At 33.6% G+C, this 25,065-nt stretch overlaps 3 protein-coding genes across 3 annotated transcripts; all 3 read left to right on the top strand.

The window, feature by feature from the left end:
- Positions 1-9,532: 9,532 nt before the first annotated feature.
- Positions 9,533-11,524, top strand: LOC140842143 (WRKY transcription factor 22-like). The gene is made up of 3 exons (XM_073209953.1): positions 9,533-10,041; positions 10,129-10,242; positions 10,847-11,524. The coding sequence occupies exons 1-3, from the start codon at positions 9,656-9,658 to the stop codon at positions 11,259-11,261; spliced, it is 915 nt and encodes a 304-aa protein (XP_073066054.1). The 5' UTR covers positions 9,533-9,655; the 3' UTR covers positions 11,262-11,524.
- Positions 11,525-13,110: 1,586 nt separating this feature from the next.
- Positions 13,111-15,507, top strand: LOC140841025 (uncharacterized). Its single transcript, XM_073208185.1, has 4 exons — positions 13,111-13,519; positions 13,669-13,783; positions 14,372-14,490; positions 15,232-15,507. The coding sequence occupies exons 1-4, from the start codon at positions 13,296-13,298 to the stop codon at positions 15,281-15,283; spliced, it is 510 nt and encodes a 169-aa protein (XP_073064286.1). The 5' UTR covers positions 13,111-13,295; the 3' UTR covers positions 15,284-15,507.
- Positions 15,508-18,838: 3,331 nt separating this feature from the next.
- Positions 18,839-20,472, top strand: LOC140841024 (baicalein 7-O-glucuronosyltransferase-like). The gene has a single exon (XM_073208184.1). It carries the CDS (start codon positions 18,935-18,937, stop codon positions 20,306-20,308), a length of 1,374 nt encoding a protein of 457 aa, XP_073064285.1. The 5' UTR covers positions 18,839-18,934; the 3' UTR covers positions 20,309-20,472.
- Positions 20,473-25,065: the final 4,593 nt, after the last annotated feature.

Below are 25,065 nucleotides of genomic sequence, written 5' to 3'. Positions count from 1 at the left end.
TTTTGAAAAAATTATCTTCAAAATTTAATTTCTGTAAATTTTTGTGATGAGATTCAAAAAGTTATTATCTTATCACATACGTGAGACACTCAGTCCCAAATCGAATAAAAAAATTTGTTTCGGCCAAATTATAGGGATACTCGGGGAATAACTTTAGTCAAATTTCATTTTAAAAAAAGAGTGAGTCTCATGTGAGACCGTTTCACGGATCTTAATATGTGATACGGGTCAACCGTACTGATATTCACAATAAAAAGTAATACTATTAGTAAAAAAAATAATATTTTTTCATGGATGATCCAAATAAGAGATCCGTCTCACAAATACGACCCGTGAGACCGTCTCATACAAGTTTTTTGTCTTAAAAAAATGACAATCTTAAAGTGTATTTGAGGATTTTCAAATACACATGAAAATGTCATTTTTGTTTAAAAACGTTTGACCAATGTTATTTTGCTAAATTTATCCAAATTATATATGAGATAAGGTCGATTAAAATACTATACACTTCCCATACAATTCAAGAATTTTCACAATTGGACGACATCCAGACTCAGCCGTTTTATATATATATATATATATATATATATATATATATATATATATATATATATATATATATATATATATATATATATATCTGTGTGTGTGTGTGTTAAAATTCAATTAATTATTTACAATCACGGTAAATCTTCAATTTATTTATTAAACGATTCATCGAGTTAATAAACCTATTAAAATCTAATATTCAATCAGTCTTAATTGATTTTAATTAGATCTAAATGCATTAAATCTTTATGGAAATTAAGTTTTCACCAAAACCGCACACTGAAACCGAATACTATTTCTAATATGTTTAACCATGTATTGGTGACGTTTTTGTTGCTATATTTAACCAATCATCTTTCGATTCGTGATTAATCAACAAACATGTAAATCGTTGATCAAACTATTAACAAGAAATATTAAATCAACTTCAATCAATAATTAAAATTAAGAAAAATAATAAATAAAACCAAATATCAAACAAATTATTATTTGACCATATCGTGGTCTTAGCCTAAAAAAAATTATTTCTTAAAATCAAAATAAAAAAAAAACACACAATGTTTGAATTCATAAGAATAAAATATAAGACAAAATAAGAATATTTTCGACGTGGTTGGCGTAATTCTCTCTTTGAAGTTGTCTCTCTCATCTCTCTAAAACCCCAACCTTCTTCCTCCAAGTTCTTAAGAGAAGGTTGTTGTGTTCCTTCAAAGTCTTTTTATGCTCGCTATTGTTGTTCATGTGATGTTGTGTTCTATCTTCTTTCTCTCTTTCAAACTGTAGCAACTTCCTTCTTCCTCCAAGTCATGTCTTCTTCTTTCTCTATCTTGTCCTTTGTTCAAGTGTAGTGTTATACGTTCTCCTTTACTGTTATGTGATATCTTCTACAGCTTTAATCTTTTTTAATGAGCCGAGTTTTTAAAAAGCTCAAAACTCTCTTTTGGAAATGTGCCTTAGTTACGTTTAGTTAAAGATTTGCTAAATAATTGGTCAATTGACCAAGTCTTTAGGAAATAATTTTTGAATTATTTTGAATTGATATTAGGAAGATATTTTGGTTTCTGTTTTGTTTTTTTAACTCTATATAAAGAGTATTGCAATGAATAATAAAATATGCATTACAAATACATTCTTTTGTTGCTTTCTACCATAAACTTTTATACACCTTTTTTGTTGCTATAAAACAACAAAATGATATCAGAGCTTTCTTCTTGAGGGACCTTTGAGTGGAGTGAATCCAAACACATAACCCAGATTCAAGAATGGAAACCGAAACAAGTTTCTCCCATATAGCACCACCAATTTTTTATGGCGATAACTATCAAGTCTGGGCTATTAAGATGACAACATATCTGGAAGCATTAGATCTTTGGGAAGCTATAGAGGAAGACTATGATGTACAACCACTGCCAAAAAATCCTACGATGATTCAGCTTAGGATCCACAAAGAGAGGAAGACTAAGAAGTCCAAAGCTAAAGCCTGCTTATTTTCTGCTATTTCGAGCACTATCTTTACAAGAATAATGAGCTTGGAGTCAGCAAAGAATATTTGGGATTACCTCAAAAAAGAATACCAAGGAAATGAAAGAACCAAAAATATGCAAGTACTCAATCTAATCAGGGAGTTTGAAATGTTGAAAATGAAGGAGACAGATACCATCAAAGAATACTCCAACAAGTTGCTGGGTATAGTAAATAAGGTGAGGCTGCTTGGTAAGGATTTTTCTGATGAACGAATTGTGCAAAAAATTCTCGTATCTCTGCCTGAAAAATACAAGTCCAAAATTTCTTCGCTAGAAGAATATAAAGATCTGTCAAGCATTTCCTTGGTAGAATTGGTGAATGCATTACAAGCTCAAGAGCAAAGGAGAATGATGAGAAGAGAAGAATTAATGGAGGGTGATCATCAAGCAAAGGCAGAAAGTTTATGAGGAGGTAAAGATGGCAAAAACAAAAATTGGACCTATCCAACATGCCCATATTGCAAAAGAACAAACCATCCTCAAAGGAGTTGTTGGTGGAGGCCTGATGTCAAGTGCAGAAAATGTGGTATTATGAGACAAATGGAGAGGGTTTGCAAGTCCCAACAATCTGAAGAGGCAAAGGCTTCTATTGAGCAACATGAAGATGAGCAACTCTTTGTTGCAACATGCTTCTCATCAAGTAGCTATTCTAACGATTCATGGTTGATCGACAGTGGTTGCACAAATCACATGACTAGTGACCGAGAGCTCTTCAAAGAGCTTGATAAAACAATTACCTCCAAAGTAAAAATTGGAAATGGTGAATTTCTTCCAGTCAAAGGGAAAGGAACTGTGGCTATAGAAAGTCTAACAGGTTTGAAATAAATTACTTCCAGTCAAAGGGAAAGGAACTGTGGCTATAGAAAGTCTAACAGGTTTGAAATAAATTACTGATGTTTTATATATGCCTAATATTGATCAAAATTTGCTTAGTGTTGGTCAGTTAATCGAAAAAGGCTTCAAAGTTATATTTGAAGACAAATGGTGTTTGATTAAAGATACAAAAGGTAGAAATGTGTTAAAGATGAAAATGAAAGCAAAAAGTTTTGCTTTAAATCTCTTGGAGGAGGAGCAAATATCATTTTCAATTACATAAAAGCAATGCAGAATTATGGTACAAAAGGCTTGGACATTTCCACCACGATGGACTTCTATATATGCAGAAACATAACTTGGTGAAAGGTGTTCCTTTGCTGGAAGACAAGCTATCTGATTGTGTGTCATGCCAATATGGCAAGCAAGTCAGAAAACCATTTCCTCAAACAACATGGAAATCAACACACAAGCTGCAACTTGTACACACAGATGTTGGAGGACCTCTTAAAATGCCATCTTTAAATGGTAGTAAGTATTACATTATATTTATTGATGATCATACCAGATTTTGCTGGATTTACTTCCTCAAAATCAAATCTGAAGTTGCTAGGATATTTTGGAAATATAAAGCATTGGTGGAAAATCAAAGTGGTTGCAGGATGCAAAAAATATGGTCCGATAATGGGAAAAAATATACAAATAACGTATTTGAAAAGTTCTGCGAGGAAGATGGCATTGTACACCAACTCACAACTCCTTACACCCCACAACAGAATGGTGTAAGTGAGAGAAAAAATCGAAGTATAATGGAAATGACAAGGTGTTTGCTGCATGAGAAAGAATTGCCAAAAAGGTTGTGGGCAGAAGCTGCAAACACTGCTGTTTTTTTGCTGAATAGGCTGCCTACAAGATTTTTGCAAGAAAAAACTCCATTTGAAGCTTGGTTTGGTTATAAGCAAAAGTTACAAAATCTAAAGGTTTTTGGTAGTCTTTGTTTTTCTTATGTGCCACAGGTAAAAAGAGACAAACTTGATTAAAAGACCGAACCATGAGTTTTTATTGGATACAGTGATTCTTCAAAGGCTTATAAAATTTTCCAACCACAAAATGGAAAAATTCTTGTGAGCAGAGATGTCAAATTTATGGGGGATAAACAATGGAACTGGGAGGAGTCTGTGAAGAAGCCATTGGAAGAACCATCACAGTATTTTGATGATGACATAGATGATGTTCCAGTTCGAGGTACAAGATCCTTATCTGATGTTTATGAACGAAGTAATGTTGCTACTTTTGAGCCTGCAGAATATAAAGAAGCAAAGAAGGATGACAAGTGGATTGAAGCAATGAAAGAGGAGCTCAAAATGATTGAAAAAAATGACACATGGGAGTTGGTGGATAAGCCTCAACACAGAAAGATCATTGGAGTCAAATGGGTCTACAGGACCAAACTTAATCCAGATGGTTCTGTGAATAAATACAAAGCCAGACTTGTGGTCAAGGGGTATAGTCAAGTGTTTGGAGTAGATTTCTCAGAAACTTTTGCACCAGTGACATGCTTAGATACAATTAGAATGTTTCTTGCTTTGGCTGCACAAAAAAGATGGAAGATTTATCAGTTGGATGTAAAATCTGCATTCTTAAATGGTTATCTTCAAGAGGAGATTTACGTAGAGCAACCTGAAGGATTCCAAGTCAAGGGACAGGAGGAGAAGGTCTACTTGTTAAAAAAGGCCTTATATGGTCTTAAGCAGGCACCCAGGGCCTGGTATAATAGGATTGATGAATATCTTCAAAGTTTTGGATTTGTTAAAAGTCCAAGTGAAGCTACATTATATGTAAAAGGGACAAATGCTGACTTAATTATAGTTTCTGTTTATGTTGATGATCTTCTTGTTACAGGAAACAACGAGGAAGTAATAAAAGAATCTAAAGTTGAAATGCTCAAAGTATTCGAGATGACAAATCTTGGTCTAATGTCCTATTTTTTGAGTATGGAGGTGAAGCAAGATCATGATGGAGTCTTCATAAATCAAAAGAAGTATGCAAGGGAAATACTCAAAAAATTTCACATGGAATATTGCAAAAGCACCAGCACACCAATGAATGAGAGGAAAGATTTAGCAAAGATGATGGAGCAGAAAAAGTTGATGAAAGCAAATATAGAAGCTTGATCGGTTGCTTGATGTATCTTACATCCACTAGATCAAAAATAATGTTTGTTGTAAGCTTACTTTCGAGGTTCATGAATTGTGCTAATGAAGTGCATTTTCAAGCTACGAAAAGGATTGTAAGATATATCAAGGGCACAACAAATTATGGCATCAAATATTCTTACTGTCAGTTTTTTAAGCTTCATGGTTTTTCTGATAGTGATTGGGCAGGTTCTCTTGATGATATGAGAAGTACAACAGGTTTTTGTTTCAGCTTTGGATCAGGGTTTTTTTCGTGGTGTTCAAGGAAGCAAGATGTGATAGCTCAAAGTACAGCAGAGGCAGAATATGTAGCAGCCAATGCTACAGTAAATCAAGGAATTTGGATAAGAAAAATACTTGCAGACTTACACATGGAACAAAATGAAGCAACACATATTCATGTAGATAACCAAGCTGCAATTGCAATTTCAAAAGATCCTGTTTTTCATGGCAAAACCAAGCACTTCAAGATCAAGTTGTTTTATTTAAGAGAAGTACAAAATAATGGTGTTAAACTGTGTGATTGCAAGAATGAAGATCAAGTTGCAGATATATTAACCAAAGCTCTACCAAAAGCTAGATTTGAAATGTTGAGAAACAAATTAGGTCTATGCAGCTACTAAGGCAAGGAGGAGTGTTGTAAATGTGCCTTAGTTACGTTTAGTTAAAGATTTGCTAAATAATTGGTCAATTGACCAAGTCTTTAGGAAATAATTTTTGAATTATTTTGAATTGATATTAGGAAGATATTTTGGTTTTTGTTTTGTTTTTTTAACTCTATATAAAGAGTATTGCAATGAATAATAAAATATGCATTCCAAATACATTCTTTTGTTGCCTTCTACCATAAACTTTTATACTCCTTTTTTGTTGCTATAAAACAACACTCTCCACGTGAAGCCCAAAGATATTTGCCACAAAATCTCTTTTAATAATGTAGATTCCCACGTGAATGAGTCCATAATTTTCAAAATTACTACTTCCTTATCCTTGTTCCTATTGTGTCTTACGAGAAAGTTTATTTTTATTCTTTTATTTCCTTATTTATAATATTTTGTTTCCCTTGAAATTTTTGTAAAATCATATTATTTCTAAAATTAAGCTTTTTTCATATTTTGTTCAAATATATAAATATTATAAAATTAATTCAAATAAACACAAGATAGAGATAATGACTCCAGATAAGCGCAAAATAATGGATAACAATATCATATAAGCACAAATATGATAAAATAAAATCCTTACAATCTCTATAAGATTCAGGCTTATCAATTCAACCACTCTCAGCTTTTGTTCATCCTCGAACAAATCAGAGAATAAAAATATAAACGGGGTATTCAATGATATCTGTAAAAATGACACAATCAACACCTTTTAACTAACGAAATTCCGTCACACTCAAAGGATCACATTTTGAAAATCATAAAATTCATTTTTGTTGCAACTTCAAAACACAAGCATTCACTATAAAAGATCAAGACAACGGACATGTGTAGTGTGAAAGTCAAAACTCATATTCTTCAATGGTGTTTTAGTTCAATGATTGCTCTTCTTTTTTCTTCATGAAACGCTCTATAAGCTCATCTTTTATACTTTTCTCTACTAAATGTTGGAGGAATATGACTTGGTCAATAAGTTTTATCAAGCTTATAATGTTATGCCACAACTCATGGCTATAATAAAGGTATGTAGATTCAAAATTAGTGAAAATAAACAATTTAATCATACATCATACTCCTTCATCTTATATCTTCTTCCCTTTATTGAATTTCATAATCCTTCATCTAATTTTTCATCTTCATTCTTATTATTATATATCATCCTTCATCTTTTTTATCTTCCTCAACTTTCGTTCATCTCCCCTCATCTTTTTTCCTTCCTTCAGCTTGTTATTTTCACAATACTTCAGCTTTGATCATCTTCTAACTTTCTCTTCTTTTTGTCATTTTCCTTTAGTTTTTTTTTTCTTCTTCATTTTTTTTCCAATCCTCAACAACATTCTTTTTTTTTATTTCTTTTCACTCACCACACTATTAACATTCCTTCCTCGTCTTTTTTTATCATAATATTTTTTTCATCAATCTCATTCACTTTCTTCATTTTTTTTTTCAAACTCCTCAAATTCTTCTCATATATTGTCAACACATGAGAGTTATAAAAAATTCCAAAGCATTAAAGGGTTTATTTATCTCAAAATTAAGGTAGAGAAATAATGTATGAGCTAAAATTGGAATTTGATGTTTTATTTTGAAGGGATGCAAATGGGGGCTAATTTTATGCCTTTGACACACTCCATCCAATTTATTATTCTCAAAAGAGAATACTAGGGATATAAATGATATATTGGGTAGACTCGAAAGGCTCAAATAATCCAAATATCACCTAAATCATCTCTAAGTCATACTCTTCCGTATTTTCTTCTCGAAAGATAATCAAAAAAGTTCTAAATTGTTTATTTTTTTTTTTCATGAGCTCACCTCTTGCTAATTCACAATTAATTTATATAAGTATGACTTAACGTACATAGATGATGTCTCAAAATTCGATACAAAACTAGTTTATGCTCAAATCTTTCAACTACAACTACAGCTCATCTCAATCAACTCTAGGTGTAATTCAATTTCTTGAGTGATAAAAAAAATCCAGCAAGTCAATTATTGTGTAATGTAATCACAAGTGTAGTTTCTCAAAAAAAATATCATAAAAAAATTCGTGCTAAATTATTAAACATTAAACAACATGCTAAGTGTTGTGATGTGAAACGAAACAACCAATTCCCCCACACTTTAAAGATCGACAATGTCCTCAGTGTCATTCTATGATAAAATAAAAACAAAAATAATAAGTAGTAAACACTTCCCAGACATTGTCATAACTTTGAATAAGCATTGGGGAAAATGCTGCTAGAAATACTCAAGTGACAAGCATTTATCTTAAAAACGCATCAAAGTGCTAATCAAGTCATTGTTGAGAATTTAACATATATAAAATAAAATAAAACACTAGAATAAAAAATACTTGGAACATTAGGTTGCCTCTCAATAAGCTCTAAATTTAGATTTATAGCTCGACTATGATGAATCAGCCATCAAAGAGCGACTTCTGCCCATAGTAAGTATCATATAATATTACATATGAGTCTTGATTATGTGTGCCTTCAAGCTTGGTATGATATTGACATTGTAAGCTCGTCGCTCCAACACTAGACATAAACTGATTATTAGGGGAAAAACAATATAATCCAGGATGAAGCTCGTAGATGATGTAATATTCTGGGTTTGAGTTGATGGAAATAAAATATCTACTGGTGGAATATATGTTAAGACCATATATGAGATCATTCACCTTGTGTTCTTCTACATCCTTCAACTTCCCTTTTGGCTCATATTTGCATAGAGATTCTTCGAAGAATTCTTCTTTCTCCAATTCAAATACTTGTGGAAGATCAGATTTTGGTGAAGTTTCTACATAATTTGAATCATTCTCCAAACATTAGTTGTTTGAGTTGTCATCATTCACCCATACCTGATTGTTCATTAATTGATCGGCAAAATCGTTCCATTCTGTTGGCAGATTTCAGAAATTGGTTGCGCTAGAAGATGAATTTTATCATCTATGAAACACATAGAGTCATTGGTGCGAATTTCAAAAAACTTCTTACTTATCTCGATTGAATTATTGATCATCTCCAATTGGGTCATGATTCCATCTAAATACGCGCTAAGCTCTTCTTGTTGCTCAAATGGCTGGTTCACAAAATTAGGGAAGAATTGTGGAGGATATTGGTGACTCTGACCCTGCAGTGGATGATCTCAATGCCAGTGGTAGTCAAAATTTTCCATATCATTTAACAAGCGCATCGCACTGTTGTAAACTCTTTTAAAAAATTAACTACTAGTTGCCAAATCTCCGTAATTTATCCAACTTCTTGTTGCCTCATCCAAAACAATATTGAAAATGTGAATGATTGTAGTTTGACAAATCATGATACTATCATAAAAACATAAATTATACTCTTCTACACATTGAAGGTCTGCAACCTATTAGATACATTAAAGCAGCCTAACATACAAAACTCGATTACTTTAATTTTGGACTTAACTTAATAAAAAAACGCATCAACTTTCACATATAAACCCATATAAATAAAATTGATACAACAATTAGCATGTTTAATGCATATCATTAATCTTTCTCAACATTTCTCAAAACTAATCTCTAGGCAAATCACATTTTGAAGTATTTATCCATCATCTAAACTTAGAAAATTCTATTTAAAACAATTATTTGAAAAATTAAAATATATTATAAGCACGTAAACAATAAATCATATTTATAAATTCTATTAAATACACGCAACGCGTACGTCGTCTGGTCGCTTATATAAATAATATCAGAAAAATATAACAGAGTATTACAACCATATTTATGATATATAATAATTACTTCAAAAGTCAGCGCCAACCCTTAATCCAGTTTCAGTGCCTTCTATAATATGCTCAAAAAGGTTATCAAATCAACAATGAGTTATAGAGATAGAAATCACAGAAAATCTTTTTGATTGTATTGATTCCGATGGATGATGACTGGGATTTGCATGCGGTGGTGCGAGGCTGCGCCGGCCCCAGCAACGCCACCAACAACCACTCTCCTATTACTTCTCCCCCGCTCTTGCATGACGATGAAAACCCATATCTTATAGATGACCACATGGTCAACCCGTTTCAGGGTTTGCATGAAATATACCGGGAGTTCTGCGTTGATCAATTACCGCCCGCCGCCACCGCCGCTAATACAGTTTCTTTTCCCGCGGGAAATGCTTTCCAGGGCCTTCAACAGCCACCTGATCAGATGAATCACGTGCAAATGCAAGAAAACATGCAGTTCAAGAATCCTGTTTTTGGTTCTTCTTCCCTCAGTTTTCCGGCTGCAAGTTCTCAGTCTGATCGACCTCGGAGAAGGTATACTTTTGCCTCGGATTTCTGCATTTTTTAACTCATGTATTTTTATATGAACATTCAATCCAATATTATTCGAAAATGGGGCAGAAAAAACCAGGAAATAAAAATGGTTCGTGAAATGAGAGAGGAGGAGCTCTCCGCTGATTCGTGGGCGTGGCGAAAATACGGCCAAAAGCCAATAAAGGGCTCCCCATATCCCAGGTTTCGTCTTTTTGCCTTCTTTTCTTGCTTTTCCAAATCTGGAAAAATGAAATTTTTGAAAATATTGTTTTATAAAATTTTGAAGTGCCTCTTTGATTATATTTTCGAAAAAGACAAAATTAATTTTTGTTGTCTATACATTTTAAAATATATTGATATTAATGATTCATATTGATATTAATATATTCCAATATAGTAATAGGATGTACATAAATTTAAATTATAAATATATATTAATTATTGAGACAAATCTAGAAAAATTTGATAATATATCATTCGGGAAAAGAGAATTGGAGAATAGTATTATTTTTTTCCTGGTGAAAGAATAATGATTTAAAATATTAAATTAGGAAACGTAAAAGTATATAATCGAAAATGACATAATCTGATTATTTTTGTTTGAATTGGAAATAATTGTTAAATTTAGATATTTTGACAATAAATAGTGAAAAAATAAAATTTGAGATAATACTATTATATTTCCTTTCAAATATAAAAATAATTCTTCAAATCTAAAAGTAAAATAAGCATGGCTACAATTTCCTAATTATATATCTAATAATAAATTTATAAAAATAAAATTAATTTTTAGATTTCCAAACAGAAATTACTATAGGTGTAGCACATCAAAAGGTTGTGCGGCAAGAAAACAAGTAGAGCGTAGCCCAAATGACCCGACCATTTTCGTGGTATCTTACACCGGCGGGCACACGCATCCACGCCCAACTCACCGGAGCTCCCATTCCGGAAGTACCCGTAACAAGCTCTCTCCAGCCGCCATCGTCGCCACCACCGATAGAACCAAAACACCTTTGATTCCCATGGGTACTACTCCACTAACTTATTCGCCACCTGCCTCTTGTTCTAGTTTCTCTCCTAGTGAATTAATGGAAGAAGAAGCTGCGGCGCAAAACAGATTCGACACAGAGACGATGAGGGCAGAGGAGGAAGAGGAGGAGGAGGTGATGGGCGGTGCTGATGAGGGTGAGGGATATAGTTTATATTATGATTCCGATTGATATCATGGATGATGATGATACTTTCGAAGGGTTTTAAGATTGTGAATTAATCTCGCTTACAAGTGGTCGACGATCTTCGATGCCGGAGAATTCCTCCAGCGCCACCGCGATAACCACCTTCAAAGGCGGAGGAGATGGCTGATCACTTCATTATTTGTCACTCTTGGAGTTCTGTAATTTGAACCAACATTCTTGGCTTTTATTTACTAGCTAGTAATAAGATTTATAATTTTGAACTGATATACATATATATGACATTTATTTAATAATTTATTATAAAAGTACTTTAAACATATATTTAAAAAAGTTAATTATAATAAATTTTCAAATATTTATTTCTTCTATCTCTTAACTTTATTGTTTAGTATATAGTTTATGATTTGTTTAGATGTCAGTCTCACATCGAGCTTATAAAATATATGAATTTGAATAAATTTTTTTTGAGCTAATTTTTGGAGGTAAGATCAAAACTCAATCTTTAAATCTTTAACACAAAAAGTATCCGACTTTGGTTTCTGATCCAGTTGATTATCTGAAATGATTTCGGTTTGACTTAGATTTCTTTTTATTAAAATTTGATTTTAAAAAAGTTAGCTAAAAATAAAACTTCCAAACCTTAAAGTTTAAATGATTCAGAAACTAAGATATGAAATTTATGCATGAAAAAGTTATTGAGATTTTGATTATATCTGCATCTTTTGCGATCATCACAAAATATCAGAAAGAAATGTCCATGCCTAAAAATGTTTTTTGAATTGAATGTTGAAGCAAAGACGTGTAAAACTAATATGTTTGAGATATCGTTTGGTATAAAAGATAAGACATTATGTTTTTGTTTTATTACATCGTTTGACGACGATAAATTTAGAACTTATCGAAGTTAAAAAAAAAACAAAGATATTAAATATATTTATCTATTTAGGCTGCGTTTAGTTGGAAGGATAGGATAAACTAATGATTAGTATGTAAATGATAAAGAAAATGATTGTGATAGAATTGTAATATATGATGTAAAATAATATTATGTTTGGTAAGATTTTTAAGTGTAGGATAATTTTGAATTTTTTGATGAAAAGACGAAATTGTCCTTCCCCTTCGCGACGGCCGGCGGCCGGCGGAAATGGTCGATCGGAAAAGGTCAGCAGGTGAGACGGTCGGAAACGGCTGCCGGAAACTTACCGACGGATTCTCAAAAACCGTCGCCGATCTTGTTTTGAATTATTTTAATTACTAAAAATTAGACATTTAGCGACGTTTTTTAAACACACCGTCGCTAATTACGACGTTTTATAAACAAACTGTCGCTACTAGCAACGGTGTTTTGACAAACCTTTCTACACAAACCGTCGCTAATAGCGACGGTTTTTTGACAAACCGTCGCTAACCGCTGTCGGCCGGTGTTCGGCCGGTGGTCGGCAGTTCGTCGCTGGTCGGCCGGTGCTCGCCGCGGTCGGCGGTCCGTCTGTGGTTGGCCGGCGGCGGTCGGTGGCGGGAAATGGTGGTGAGTTTGAATTTAGGAGAAGGGTAAAATCGGAAAAATAAGAGGTATTAAGAGTGGGATAAATAATCCTAGGTGGTGAGGAGGTATTATTTTAACCTACCTAATATAACCTAATCATACCTAGAGGGATAAGGTAGGTTTATTAAAATTGAACCAAATATTTGATTGGGCCGGATAAATTAGTCTATCACTCCTAATCCCTCGAACCAAACGGGGTGTTATTATTGTTCTCGTGTATTGTTTTTCGTGACATCCCTCGAAGAACCGAATTTTCAAGCAATCTTAGTATGCTTGCTGGAATGATTAGGAAATATCTGGAGTATTTCAGCATATGCTTAAAGCGCATTAGTTTGAAAATGGTCCAAAGTGATAAATCGCATTTCCCTACCATCACGATTTAATCGACCGATGCAGAAATCCATTTTCCACAAAGTAGAAGCTCCTTGAGAGATCACCGGAGATCTCCGATCTTTTGCATTTCTATCTCCGGCAACGTTGTGATTTGCTAGAGGGATTTTGAAATCTCAAGTACAATGCAATTCTTTGGAGGTTCCGAAATCAGTCCATCTCCTCCGGTACCCACGGCATCTGGGAACAATGCCCACATGCTTTACATATTCAATAGAAATGGAGTCTGCTTGCTTTACAGGGAATGGAATCGACCCCTCAAAACCCTGAGTGCACAGCAAGATCACAAGCTCATGTTTGGTCTCCTCTTCTCTCTCAAATCTTTGACTGCGAAGATGGATCCCACCAGGTGTTCGATTTTATTTCCCTTCGAAAATTTCGTTTTTGCACCCGATAGTTCGTTGCTTTTGGTTTTTGTTGTTGTGGGAATATATGATTTCTTAGAAGTAGTTAGTGATTCGTTTTTTGTCTGAAAAAAAATTTCTGCTTGATGGGCAGTGCTGAAAAGGGTAATCTTGGGGTGCCGCAGCTGCCTGGGCAAAGTTGTTCATTTCATAGCTTTCGTACGAATACCTATAAATTAAGCTTTATGGAGAGCCCATCTGGAATTAAGGTCAGTTGAGATGATTGTATTAAGTTTCACTCTTTGGCTTTTGGTATAGTATGTGAGTAAGCTGAAATGTTATTTATTTTGGAAGGATTGACGCTGAAAGTGGTTGATGTGGGAAGTAGTTCATTGTGAGATATGATCCATATTGATGCAAGTGGGAGATATGCGGTGTTCTCTAAATTGTAATTATCAAATCGAATTCCGGCTTATGGGTTGTTAGCGTAAAAAATAATATTTCTGTCTTGCTTATTTTTTAATTTGTTGCAATCTTAAGATATCAGTCACGTGCTTTAAGACACTGCTGAAAGTGGAATTAAGGTATGGAATATTGATTTAGTTCAGACCTTGGTCATACATACATGGTAGTCTAAAATTAAGTTCCTTGGTGAAAACTGACATCTGAGTCTTGAGTTCTTCAGTTTAATTTATTTGTGATGCAAAAACTTAGGATCTAAGTAGCATTGTGTATCCCATTTGTTCATGCATTAGATTAGACAGAAACTCATGTTTATGATGGGCCATGAACAAGTTCAAAGTGGCTATTTGATCGCCACCATTTGTTCTTCATTTCAGCATAGAGTTTTTTTGCAGATCATTCTTGTTACCCACCCAAGGACCAGTGATCTGAGAGAAGCTCTGAAGTACATCTATAACTTGTATGTGGAGTATGTTGTCAAGAATCCGCTTTATTCACCAGGGAATCCCATTAGGTAAAGCAGTCTTGGAATTCATGTGCCTCGATTAGTTGAAATATCAAACTTTTCTGGTACCATTTGAAATATGAAGAGCTCCTTTATGTTTGCAGGAATTTTGATGTGAGGCTATACATCCATTCGAAAGTGTGTTTGAATTGAGCAGCTTCTTAGAAGTTGATGTTTAGTTTGGCTTTTAAAGTTTAACTGTTTTAAAAAAGACAACGTCAAGAAGAAAAAATTAAGGCTTCTGCAGCATATTCTTTATAAAAAAACTAAGTAGGACGTATTTGAACTGTAATGACTGTATTTATAACTGCATCTGCTTTTTTAAACTATGTGCTTATGTACCTAAACTCGCCATTAATATATTATCGGAGACAGAGACGATATACTAGCGTGGACTTATTTGATTGTATGTTTGTATCTCGTTTCATTTGCTTCACATGTTTTACAAAAAAAAAATTTGCATTCGGTGTAGAGAATAACTTTGTCAAGCCAATCAATGAGCTTATCTCCTTACTCTCTGAATAATTTTATGATGCGGAGATGATGCTGTTTTTACAGTTTCCTCATGCAATTTATTGAGTTGCTAGTGAACCTGCGTGCAAAACTTTAAGCTTTAAGCAGAGTCTAAGCACGCGGACAACAAATTGCGAATATTCTTCTATTATTTCATTAGAATAATATTTAACCAAGTTATAGGTTTTTCAATCGTGATGCCTGGGTGCTAATTTGGTTTTCTGTGGTCTGTTTCAGATGTGAGCTATTTAATACAAATGTGGATCAGTATGTTAGAGGCCTTGGCTAGTACTGGTTTCCCTTGGAGAAGAACAGAAGCACATTGCTCCAAAGAAATCGTGATTTAAAGTTTGTTCCTGCAGTGTGTTTTCACTATTAGTTTAAATATCATACCCTGAAACATGTATCGAATATTCGAAATGCATTGACATGTCATGTGTTGCTGAACTATCGGTTAAACTCTGATTGTTTTGTTGGGGCGTTCTTGAAATGGGGCATTCTTCTTTGTTCAAACGACAGTCTTTGAAACTATAATTAAGTGAGTGTCGATAACAGCGCTATTGATAGACTCTGTTCAGATACAATAGTTGAGTGAAACTTGTACTGAATAGGTGGTTCTGAGGGTCGGCTACACAAGCAGCAGACAGGATTGACTATTAACCAAGTAAAACTTTGTTCCATTTCTTTATTCTGCACATGTATGTTAAACAGCATCTGTGTGTGCGTTGATCATCACTTGAGCTGAGAATCTAGAAATCTATAAATAATCGATACACATTTGATACTTGATCAACTCGTTGAAGCAACATAATAAATCGAGAAACCACTAACAGAGGGAATGAAGTTGGCGTTGCGGCTGGACATGGCGCACGAAAATACTGGGAACGAGGTCCTTCAACGTGTGATGTAGATGAAAAATGCCGGCAAAGCTGCGGCGGAGAAGGACGGATCTTCGGTGGTGGATTTGGAAAAGTTTATGTAACGTCCAAAAATCCGGTTACGTAAATCGAATGCATGAAAATTTTTAAATTGTTAAAATTAATTTAATTAAATGATTTTAGATACATGAATGATATATTTGATTGATTAAATGATTAATTGTGTAATTTTGTCCGATTGCATAATTTAAAGTATTTCACTCATATTCTTTATAAAAAAAACTAAGTAGGTTTAGATTATTTTATTCTAATCGGTCACCTATCTCATCAATATTAATTAAATAGTGTGTGTATATGCGTGTCTAATTAATATATGTGAATCCGAGGAATGAATTCCAAAGTAAATGTTTCCACCAAACATTTTCTCGTGCTCCTACTCTCCGATCCGTTTCTTCTACCAAACTTTTGCTATATTTGTCTACATTCTCAACCACTTATAAAGATATATGTCCTGTTGTATACTCTTTGGAAACTTCCATTGATTATACTGTTTCAGTTAAGAGTAGGTCTCATGTGAGATCGTCTCACGGATCTTAATCTGTGAGACGGGTCAACCCTATCCATATTCACAATAAAAAGTAATATTCTTAGCCTAAAAAGTAATACTTTTTCATGGATGACTCAAATAAGAGATCTGTCTCACAAATACGACCCGTGAGACCGTCTTACACAAATTTTTGTTTTCATAAGTTAATTAGCTGCTCACGCGCATACAGGTAAATTATTTTAAAACTAAACCATTTAACCGATTTTTCTAAAGACAAAAACTGAATTTTTGAATTAATTGGTCGGTCTTTCCGGTTTACTCGAAATTTTGCTTATTTAGGAATTTGGACAACCAAATTGTAACCTCTGCTCGACCAATACATGTGCCACTTACTAACTTAGGTAGGTTAGTGGTATTAAAATAACCGATATAATATATAAATATATATTTTTGTTACACTGTTCACCGACTGTCCCAATCTTTATGTCTATCAATGAGATGACATTCTACATATTTCATTGCATTTAATAAGTGAGTGACACATCATTGGTAGACATAATATCAAAAATATACATATATAAACATCTTTAGAAAGTAGTTGGCACACTACATTTTTCATCGCATTCAGTAAGTGAGTGACATATATATATATATATATATATATATATATATATATATATATATATATATATATATATATATGTAGTTGGTACACTATATTTTTTCATCACATTCAATAAGTGAGTAACACATTATTGGTAGACAGAATAAAAAAAATATACATATATAAACATCTTTAGAAAGTAGTTGGGAAGAATGTGTGTGTGTATATATAGTAGGTCTCTCGTGAGACGGTCTCACGAATCTTTATTTTGAGACGGGTCAACTATTTTCATATTTACAATAAAAAAATAATATTTTTGACATAAAAAGTAATGATTTTTTATTGGTGACTCAAATAAAATATATGTCTCATAAAATTGACACTTGAGACCGAGTTAAAAGAGTTTTTGTGATATATGTATATATATAAACATCTTTAGAAAAGTAGTTGGGTCTAGAAAGTAATTGGGTATCACGCTGGTAAACTCTATATAACAAACTCGTTCGAGAAAGAGATAATAAGAAGAATCGAAGTTTTGATCATTAGTCAAGTGCACACATAATCTGCTAACTCAGACTCCATAAGAGACACTGAATTATTTTTCTGATCTATAGACATCAAAACAAATTTATTTAGAGTGTTAGGAAATGTATTTAAATTAATTACTAAAAAATAACAAATTGTTTATGTAAGAGGTGAAATTGGAATCATCCACTGTTTACTTAATAAAATAGAGTTGCATCAACTCACACATCAGCTATTCTAACTCAAAGGTCCGAAACAGGATTCAACTCTAAAAAAAATAAAAATAATTCTATTACGATCAATGTTAAATTATAAACTCAAAATATATATCATTCTAAGAAACTCAATGAATGGTATAATTTGTTTGGACGTATAAATTACTCTTTATTAATTTTATTGTTCGATGTGAGACATTTCATTCTTAGTCAGTAAAAACTTGTGTGAGACGATCTCACGGGTCATATTTGTGAGAGGAGTCTCTTATTTAGGTCATCCATTAAACAGTATTATTTTTTATACTAAGATTATTACTTTTTATTGTTAATATGGGTAGGGTTGACCCGTCTCACATATTAAGATCCGTGAGACAGTATCACATGAGACCCACTCTTCTTAGTTTATTGTTTGCATCTTCCCAGAGGCAGCTGGTCTCTGAATAATTTATATATATTGCATGATATAATCATTTAGTAATTTCAACAACCAAATTGTAACCTCCAATCAAGCAGTCCATAAAGTGACATATTACTGGATATACAGTATCATGTTATATAATAGGAAAATGACATTTTAATTTTTATTAACGTATAACATAACAAAATTATGCATTTTATTAATGGTTATTTTGATACAGTTTATTACCAAGTGGTGTACAACATATTTATTTATTAAAAGATTTGGTGGAAGAATATACTATTAAATCATTTTAAATTATTCGTTTTAATTTTACGAGGATAGACCAGCTGTGGCTACGATGCGACCCTTTTAGTGTTGATCCATGATTATTTAGGTTAGATAAAGGAGTGAATAAGCTCGTGAGCCATGTATATTCGTTAAATAAAGCTCGAGCTCGATTCGATTATAAACGAACCAAGCTCAAACATTCAAGAGTTCGGCTCGACTCGATTACATCCCTATTAATAATAATATATGTATTCCTCAATCCCAGTTTAATAAAAAAAATTATGATTTGATTTTTTAGAACATGGTGTGTCTGATAGATAAGAGCCCATGCTTACTTTATCAATAAATAAATAAATAAAATTTATTAATAAAAACATATATTATTTGAGTACGCGAGAGACTGCACTGCACGCTACCATTATATTAGTCTCACTCAGCGGAAGATAAGTACGTTGGTTCTGAATTTGGCAAGTCTTATCAGCAATGACGGAAACCATTGTTCTTTATGCTACGCCGGAGCACCTGAATTCCATGCTAGTACTTGCAAAATTCATCGCCAAACACCACCGAGAAGTTCACGTCACCATCCTCAGCACTGCCTCCACGTCAGCCGCCGCCTCATTCGCCGGCATCCCCTCGATAAGCTACCACCTCCTCTCCGGAGCCGCTACCCCCCCTCCAAATCATGTCACCAATCCCGTGGAACTATACTTCGAAATCCCACGTCTCAACAACCCTATACTACTCGAAGCCCTCGAAGAAATATCCAAGAAATCAAGAATCAGAGCTTTTGTCATTGATTTCTTTTGTAATTCAGCGTCTGAAGTTTCTAAAAGCTTGAATATACCCACTTACTTCTATGTCAGCAGCGGCGGATATGGCCTTTGCGTGTTTCTTTACTTTCCTACTATTCACGAAACCATTTGTGGAGACATAGGAGTATTCAACGATTTTCTTGAGATTCCTGGGTGTCCGCGAATTCTCTCATCAGATTTTCCCAGTGGAATGCATTTTCGAGAGAGCAACGTCTACAAACATTTTCTGAACACTGCAATTAACATGGGAAGATCGGATGGGATCCTTGTGAACTCGTTTGATGCGCTCGAGCCTGAAGCTAAAGTCGCACTGGTTAAGGATTTGTGTACACCAAAATCTAAAACTCCTCCAGTTTACTTTCTTGGCCCGTTAATTCCTGAAATTAACAGCAAGAACGGTGCTACTGAGCATGAATGCTTGAAATGGCTGGATTTACAGCCAGCAAGAAGCGTGATATTTCTTTGTTTTGGCAGAAGGGGTGTGTTTTCGGCGGATCAGCTGAAGGAAATGGCTGTTGGTTTAGAAAACAGTGGGCATAGGTTTCTCTGGGCTGTGCGCAGTCCGCCAGGAATCCCTAGATCACCGTCGCAGGAGGAGCCAGACTTGGACGCGATTCTTCCGAAGGGATTCTTGGAGAGAACTAAAGATAGAGGATTTGTTTTGAACTCGTGGGCTCCCCAGAAGGAGGTTCTGAGCCACGAATCCGTCTCGGGATTCGTGACACATTGCGGGCGGAGCTCGGCTTTGGAATCGCTGTCGTTCGGCGTGCCGATGATCTGTTGGCCTCTGTATGCTGAGCAGAAGATGCAACGGGAATTCCTGGTGGAGGGAATGAAGGTGGCGCTGCGGCTGGAGATGACGTACGATGGGTTTGTTACGGCCGCAGAGATTGAGAAGCAGGTGATGGAGTTGGTGGAGTCCGAGAAGGGGAATCAGATCCGGCAAAGTGCGGCGGAGATGAAAATTTTCGCTAAAGCAGCGGTGGAGAATGGCGGATCTTCGGTGGTGGATTTGGAGAAGTTTATTAGGTGTTTTAATTAAGAAAAGAAAAAATATATAATAATAATAATAATAATTTATTATTATTAAATAAGTCGCTAAGTGAAAATTAATTATAATGTAATGATCACTCATTACATCTTTGTATTTCAATTATGGTTTTATCAATTTATCTATTGCTATATAATACATGGGTTAAGCATTTACCAATTCTTAAGTTTATTTTTTAACGTATTTAAATTATGACAAAAAATTGTATGGGACGGTATAATTTGTGTTGTATTTTGTGAGACAGATCTTCTATTTGGGTAAAAATATTATTTTTATGTTAAGAGTATTACTTTTTATTGTTAATATCGGTAGGATTGATCTGTTTCACAGATAAAGATTCGTGAAACCATCTCATAAAAGACGTACTCTTCAATTATTTCTATGTTCACATGAAATATCATTTTCATAGTAATGTGATTATCACGTCTCTATTATTTCAGAAGAATATCTACAAAACACGAAATTTCAAATGTCAAAGGAAATTTATTAGCTAAGATTTGAAAATGTCAAAGATATGTTATTTCTATGACTCAAATACAAAAAAATAAAAATAAAATAAAATAAATAACGAGTGGACTGTTGTTTTTAAAAACATCTGTATCTAGAAAAATAATTTAACACAAAAATAGAGTTACATCTGCTTTAACTTCTGGCCTAATTTTATTTATTTTGATTTGAAGCTTCAAAGCATCTCTTACCACTTAAAGAAGTGTAGTGGGTTGTAATTGGATTTATAAATTTATATTAATATAAAATTGGATCAACTTGGATCGACTTGGATGACCTTCCATTGGTTGTGTTCCAAATAGGTTTTGAGTGACTATATGTGTCATGTGTTTTGTATGCAATTGATATCACATGTTATTTATATTTTCCAACTTTATTGATCAGCCTATATTGTTTTCGAACATATTTGCAATTAAAATAATTTTTTGTTTTACTTTCATCGAGTTATGCTTGGCTGAACTAGTTTGAAAAGATTTCCCATTAGATTTAGCATATAATCTCTCAGGTAAGTATCAATACCCATTTTTTTTTTATTCATGTACTCAATAGTTTTTTCGATTTGGTGAATAAGTTCTTAAGGTTCATATTCCATATTGGATTTTATAACGTGAATACATTTATCTTTGCATATGTTCAGTTTTGGTTGAGCACTGGTTTCAGCAAGTTTCAGGAATGCTTTTCTTGTTGCTGAAACTGAGACAAGTTTTGTCTCCAACATGTTTCTTCAACTCTTGTATTTCAATTAACATAACTGAGAACTTATTCCAAGATGAAACTAATTCAGTTAGCTTGAAATTTTCAATTTTTAAATTCTGGTTCTCATCCTGTAACTTTGCATTCTCAATTTTCAGTTTAGCAATATCTTTTCTTAGACTCAACATTTCACTATAATGTTCCCAGTCAGTTTCAGTTATGTCTTCGGATGGATCATTTTGCTTATCTTTAATTTCCTTGAATGATTGAGAAAGTCTTTGATACTAATTGACCATGTCATAAAGTTTATTGACAATGTCCTCTCGTGAAAAATCAGTTGAGTTAAAGTCAAATACATGTTCATTGGAGATTCGAACTCAGCATCTGTTGCCATTAAAACACTTTGCCTTTCATTATCATTGGAGTTGCTTGAGTCTTCTGAATCAGATGATTCAAAATCTGAGTAAGTCGATTTTGATTTGTTTCTTCAGCCATCATTGCATTTTGATAATGTATTTTCTTAGAGAACTTCTTTTCATCCCTGGATCTCTTTTTATCAAAAGTTCTCTTGCCCTTTTCAGATGGTCTTCTGTCATCCTTTTTTTGTTTGGGCAGTATGCCATGAAGTGACCAGTTTTTCCCCAGTTGAAACAGGCAGTGGAGTCATCAGTTGACTCCCTCTTTTGAAAAGATCTTCGATTGGAGTTTTGAAAGATACCTTGATTTTTTCTTAGAAATTTTCCTAACTTCTTTGCGAATAGTGATATAATATCACTACTTAATTGTTCGCCTGACTTTTCATTTGAAACAGATGGTTCTAGTTTCACCGCAGTTGAAGCTTTAGTCAGCTGAGTAGCAGGTTGATCATCTTCCCTTATTTGCAATTCAAATTTATAGGTTTTTAAATCTACAAATAAGTCGTGTAGCTCCATCTTTTTTCGATCTTTTGATTTATGCATAACTACTGTCTTGCTGTCCCATTTTTTTGGTTGTCCTCTCGTTACTTTAAGAATTACTTCTCGGTTGTTGTAAACATTTCCAAGTGCACTGAGTTTATTATAATCTTGCTGACTCTTTCATCAATATCAGACATAAATTCTATAGGCTTCATCTTGAAGTTGTCAATTTTTTGTCTGGCAACAGAGAGCTTATTTTCTTTTGGCATGCTCATTTCTTGCACTACCTGGATCAATTTTTATAAATTCTTTGGGCGTCTTGCACATTTGATTTTGCTGGATTTTTTTTGTCGAGTGTTTTACATAAGATGTCTTTGGCCACATTGTCGATATTTACTTTATTCTTATCATTGGTTTTCCATTCATTTCTTGATTTTTCTAACATTTGAGGAGCACCCTCAGTGATGGCTACAACTGTATTTGCCTTTATGATCTTCATTGGTCCATTTGTGATGATGAACCACATATCATCGTCATGTGCAGCTAAGTGAACATGCATTCTGATCTTCCAATTCAAAATCTTCTTTGGAAAACATTAGAATCTTACTGAATGATGTCATGATGAATTTTTTTGGTTCAGGGACAAGAATGACCTGCTCTATTACCACTTGTCCAGATCGATATATGAAATTTAGAGGGGGAAAAAATATTTTTCAATAGTTTCGATTGTGTTAACAATGCTGAAACTTTCTTCTTGTCAATAGAGTTTTCAGCAAGCCTATCAGCATCAAATGTGCAGAATAAGACTTATTGAAACTGATTTGAACAAAGTCCTATTCATTTGGGTAATTAATATAAGGTAAACTGAATGATAAAGTTAAGTAAAAATATTTATGGATGTTCGGAGAATTCAACACTCCTACGCACCTCTTCTTCCTTAAGGAAGGTTTGTACTAAAAAACTTTGGTAGTTAAATGTTATTTTGAATTACCTACTTCGGTTAGGACTTGACACTGTCTAACTGAAACTCTTAGTGAAACTAAAAACTTAGAGTACTAGAATTTTTTGCTCACAATTTATCTGGTTCACACAGAAGAATGTTTGCACCAATATGATCCTTGAGATGACCAGATAGAGAATCAATAAGTTGTGTGCTTCTTTTTTTATCAGATTATGATATATCAGATAAAGATTTTTGAGCTTCTTTCATTTTACGTTGACCAAAATGGCTTGTTGGCTGTTTCAACTGATCCCATATATAGTCTAATCTATATCGGTAACATGTACGAAGAAATACCTATTCATGACTACAAATGTACTTGTTGGCGATTCATCACCTTTCTAGTATCAGTTGGTTTCCGAAATAGCCCGTCACTCTTATTGTTAACATTATTTGATATAATCAAAAGCTGTATGACTTCAGGTTCTGATCCTTAAACATCGATTGAAAAATGTCTCTGAATCCATCTTGTAACAAGTGATAGCCTGTTGATTTGAATTAAAAGTAAATATATATGACAGCTTATTGTTCCAACATGTAGGACCGAACGCTTACCGCTTTACCAAAAGCTATAGCTAGTAGTAATGGTGCAACTCAAATCTTTTAAACCACACAACAGCTCAAGCACCACGGTTCGATCGTTCTATCAAGCAAGGACATATATTGCACTCAACGATCTCCCTCCCAATAATTGCACTCCTTGCAATCAATGAGAATCGAACCCGTGACCTTGGCTCTGATACCAATTGTAGGACCGAGCGCTTACCGCTTTATCAAAAACTATAGCTAGTAGTAATGGTGCAACTCAAATCTTTTAAACCGCACAGCAGCTCAAGCACCACGGTTCGATCGTTCTACCAAGCAAGGACAATTATTGCACCCAACACAACAGATAATATAGTAAGATATTTTTGGTGATGAATTAAAAGTAAATATATATGACAGCTTATTGTGAAGTTGACCGCTGATGTAAATGTCGTGAGTAAAAATTCACTTGCGTGTAATTTAGGAAATATGGTTTGATAATATATATAGAGTTAGTCAATTACTTATTCATAGTAAGGTCGTCGAATTTTATATAGGCATGTATAAAAATAATTATCAGAGTACGCAACGAAAACATATTAGAGCCAACTTCACTGGCTGCAAAGTCAGTAAATTTAGTGTTGAAACAATTGAGTTTATCCAAATTTATTCAATAAGTCAAATTTCGAGGACTAGACCACATGATTACTGTTTTATTATTTAAAATAATTTATTTATTGAATAAATTTTAAAGTAAAGATTTTAATGTTTTATTTGTGATAGAGTTTTGATGATATGCAGGAGATGACTTCGAGGCGATTTCTGTCGGAGGATACTTCAGAACGGTAAAAGTTTGATTTACGAATTTTATGAAGAAATTTTAAGGAAAGATCGGTCCATTTATTTTAAAATCAATAAATATTAGAGTTGTTTATTGGTGAGTTAAAATTTTCAAACACTCTATTTATTATTTAAACTCACCTTTAATGACTTTTTATAATTTAGTTATTTTTTAAAATACACTTTTAATAAGTTGAGGCACTTTTAATTGTGGGTTAGCACTTTTAATTTCTTAAAGATTAAATAGAGGAAAACCTTAGCTTCCACAATATCAAATGTCATTGGTT

This window comes from Primulina eburnea, chromosome 9 (genome assembly GCF_022965805.1).
Source record: "Primulina eburnea isolate SZY01 chromosome 9, ASM2296580v1, whole genome shotgun sequence".
In the NCBI taxonomy this organism is placed as follows: Eukaryota; Viridiplantae; Streptophyta; class Magnoliopsida; order Lamiales; family Gesneriaceae; genus Primulina; species Primulina eburnea.
The sequence above is the reverse complement of the archived record's forward strand: the minus strand, read 5'-3'. Positions and strand labels throughout refer to the sequence as shown.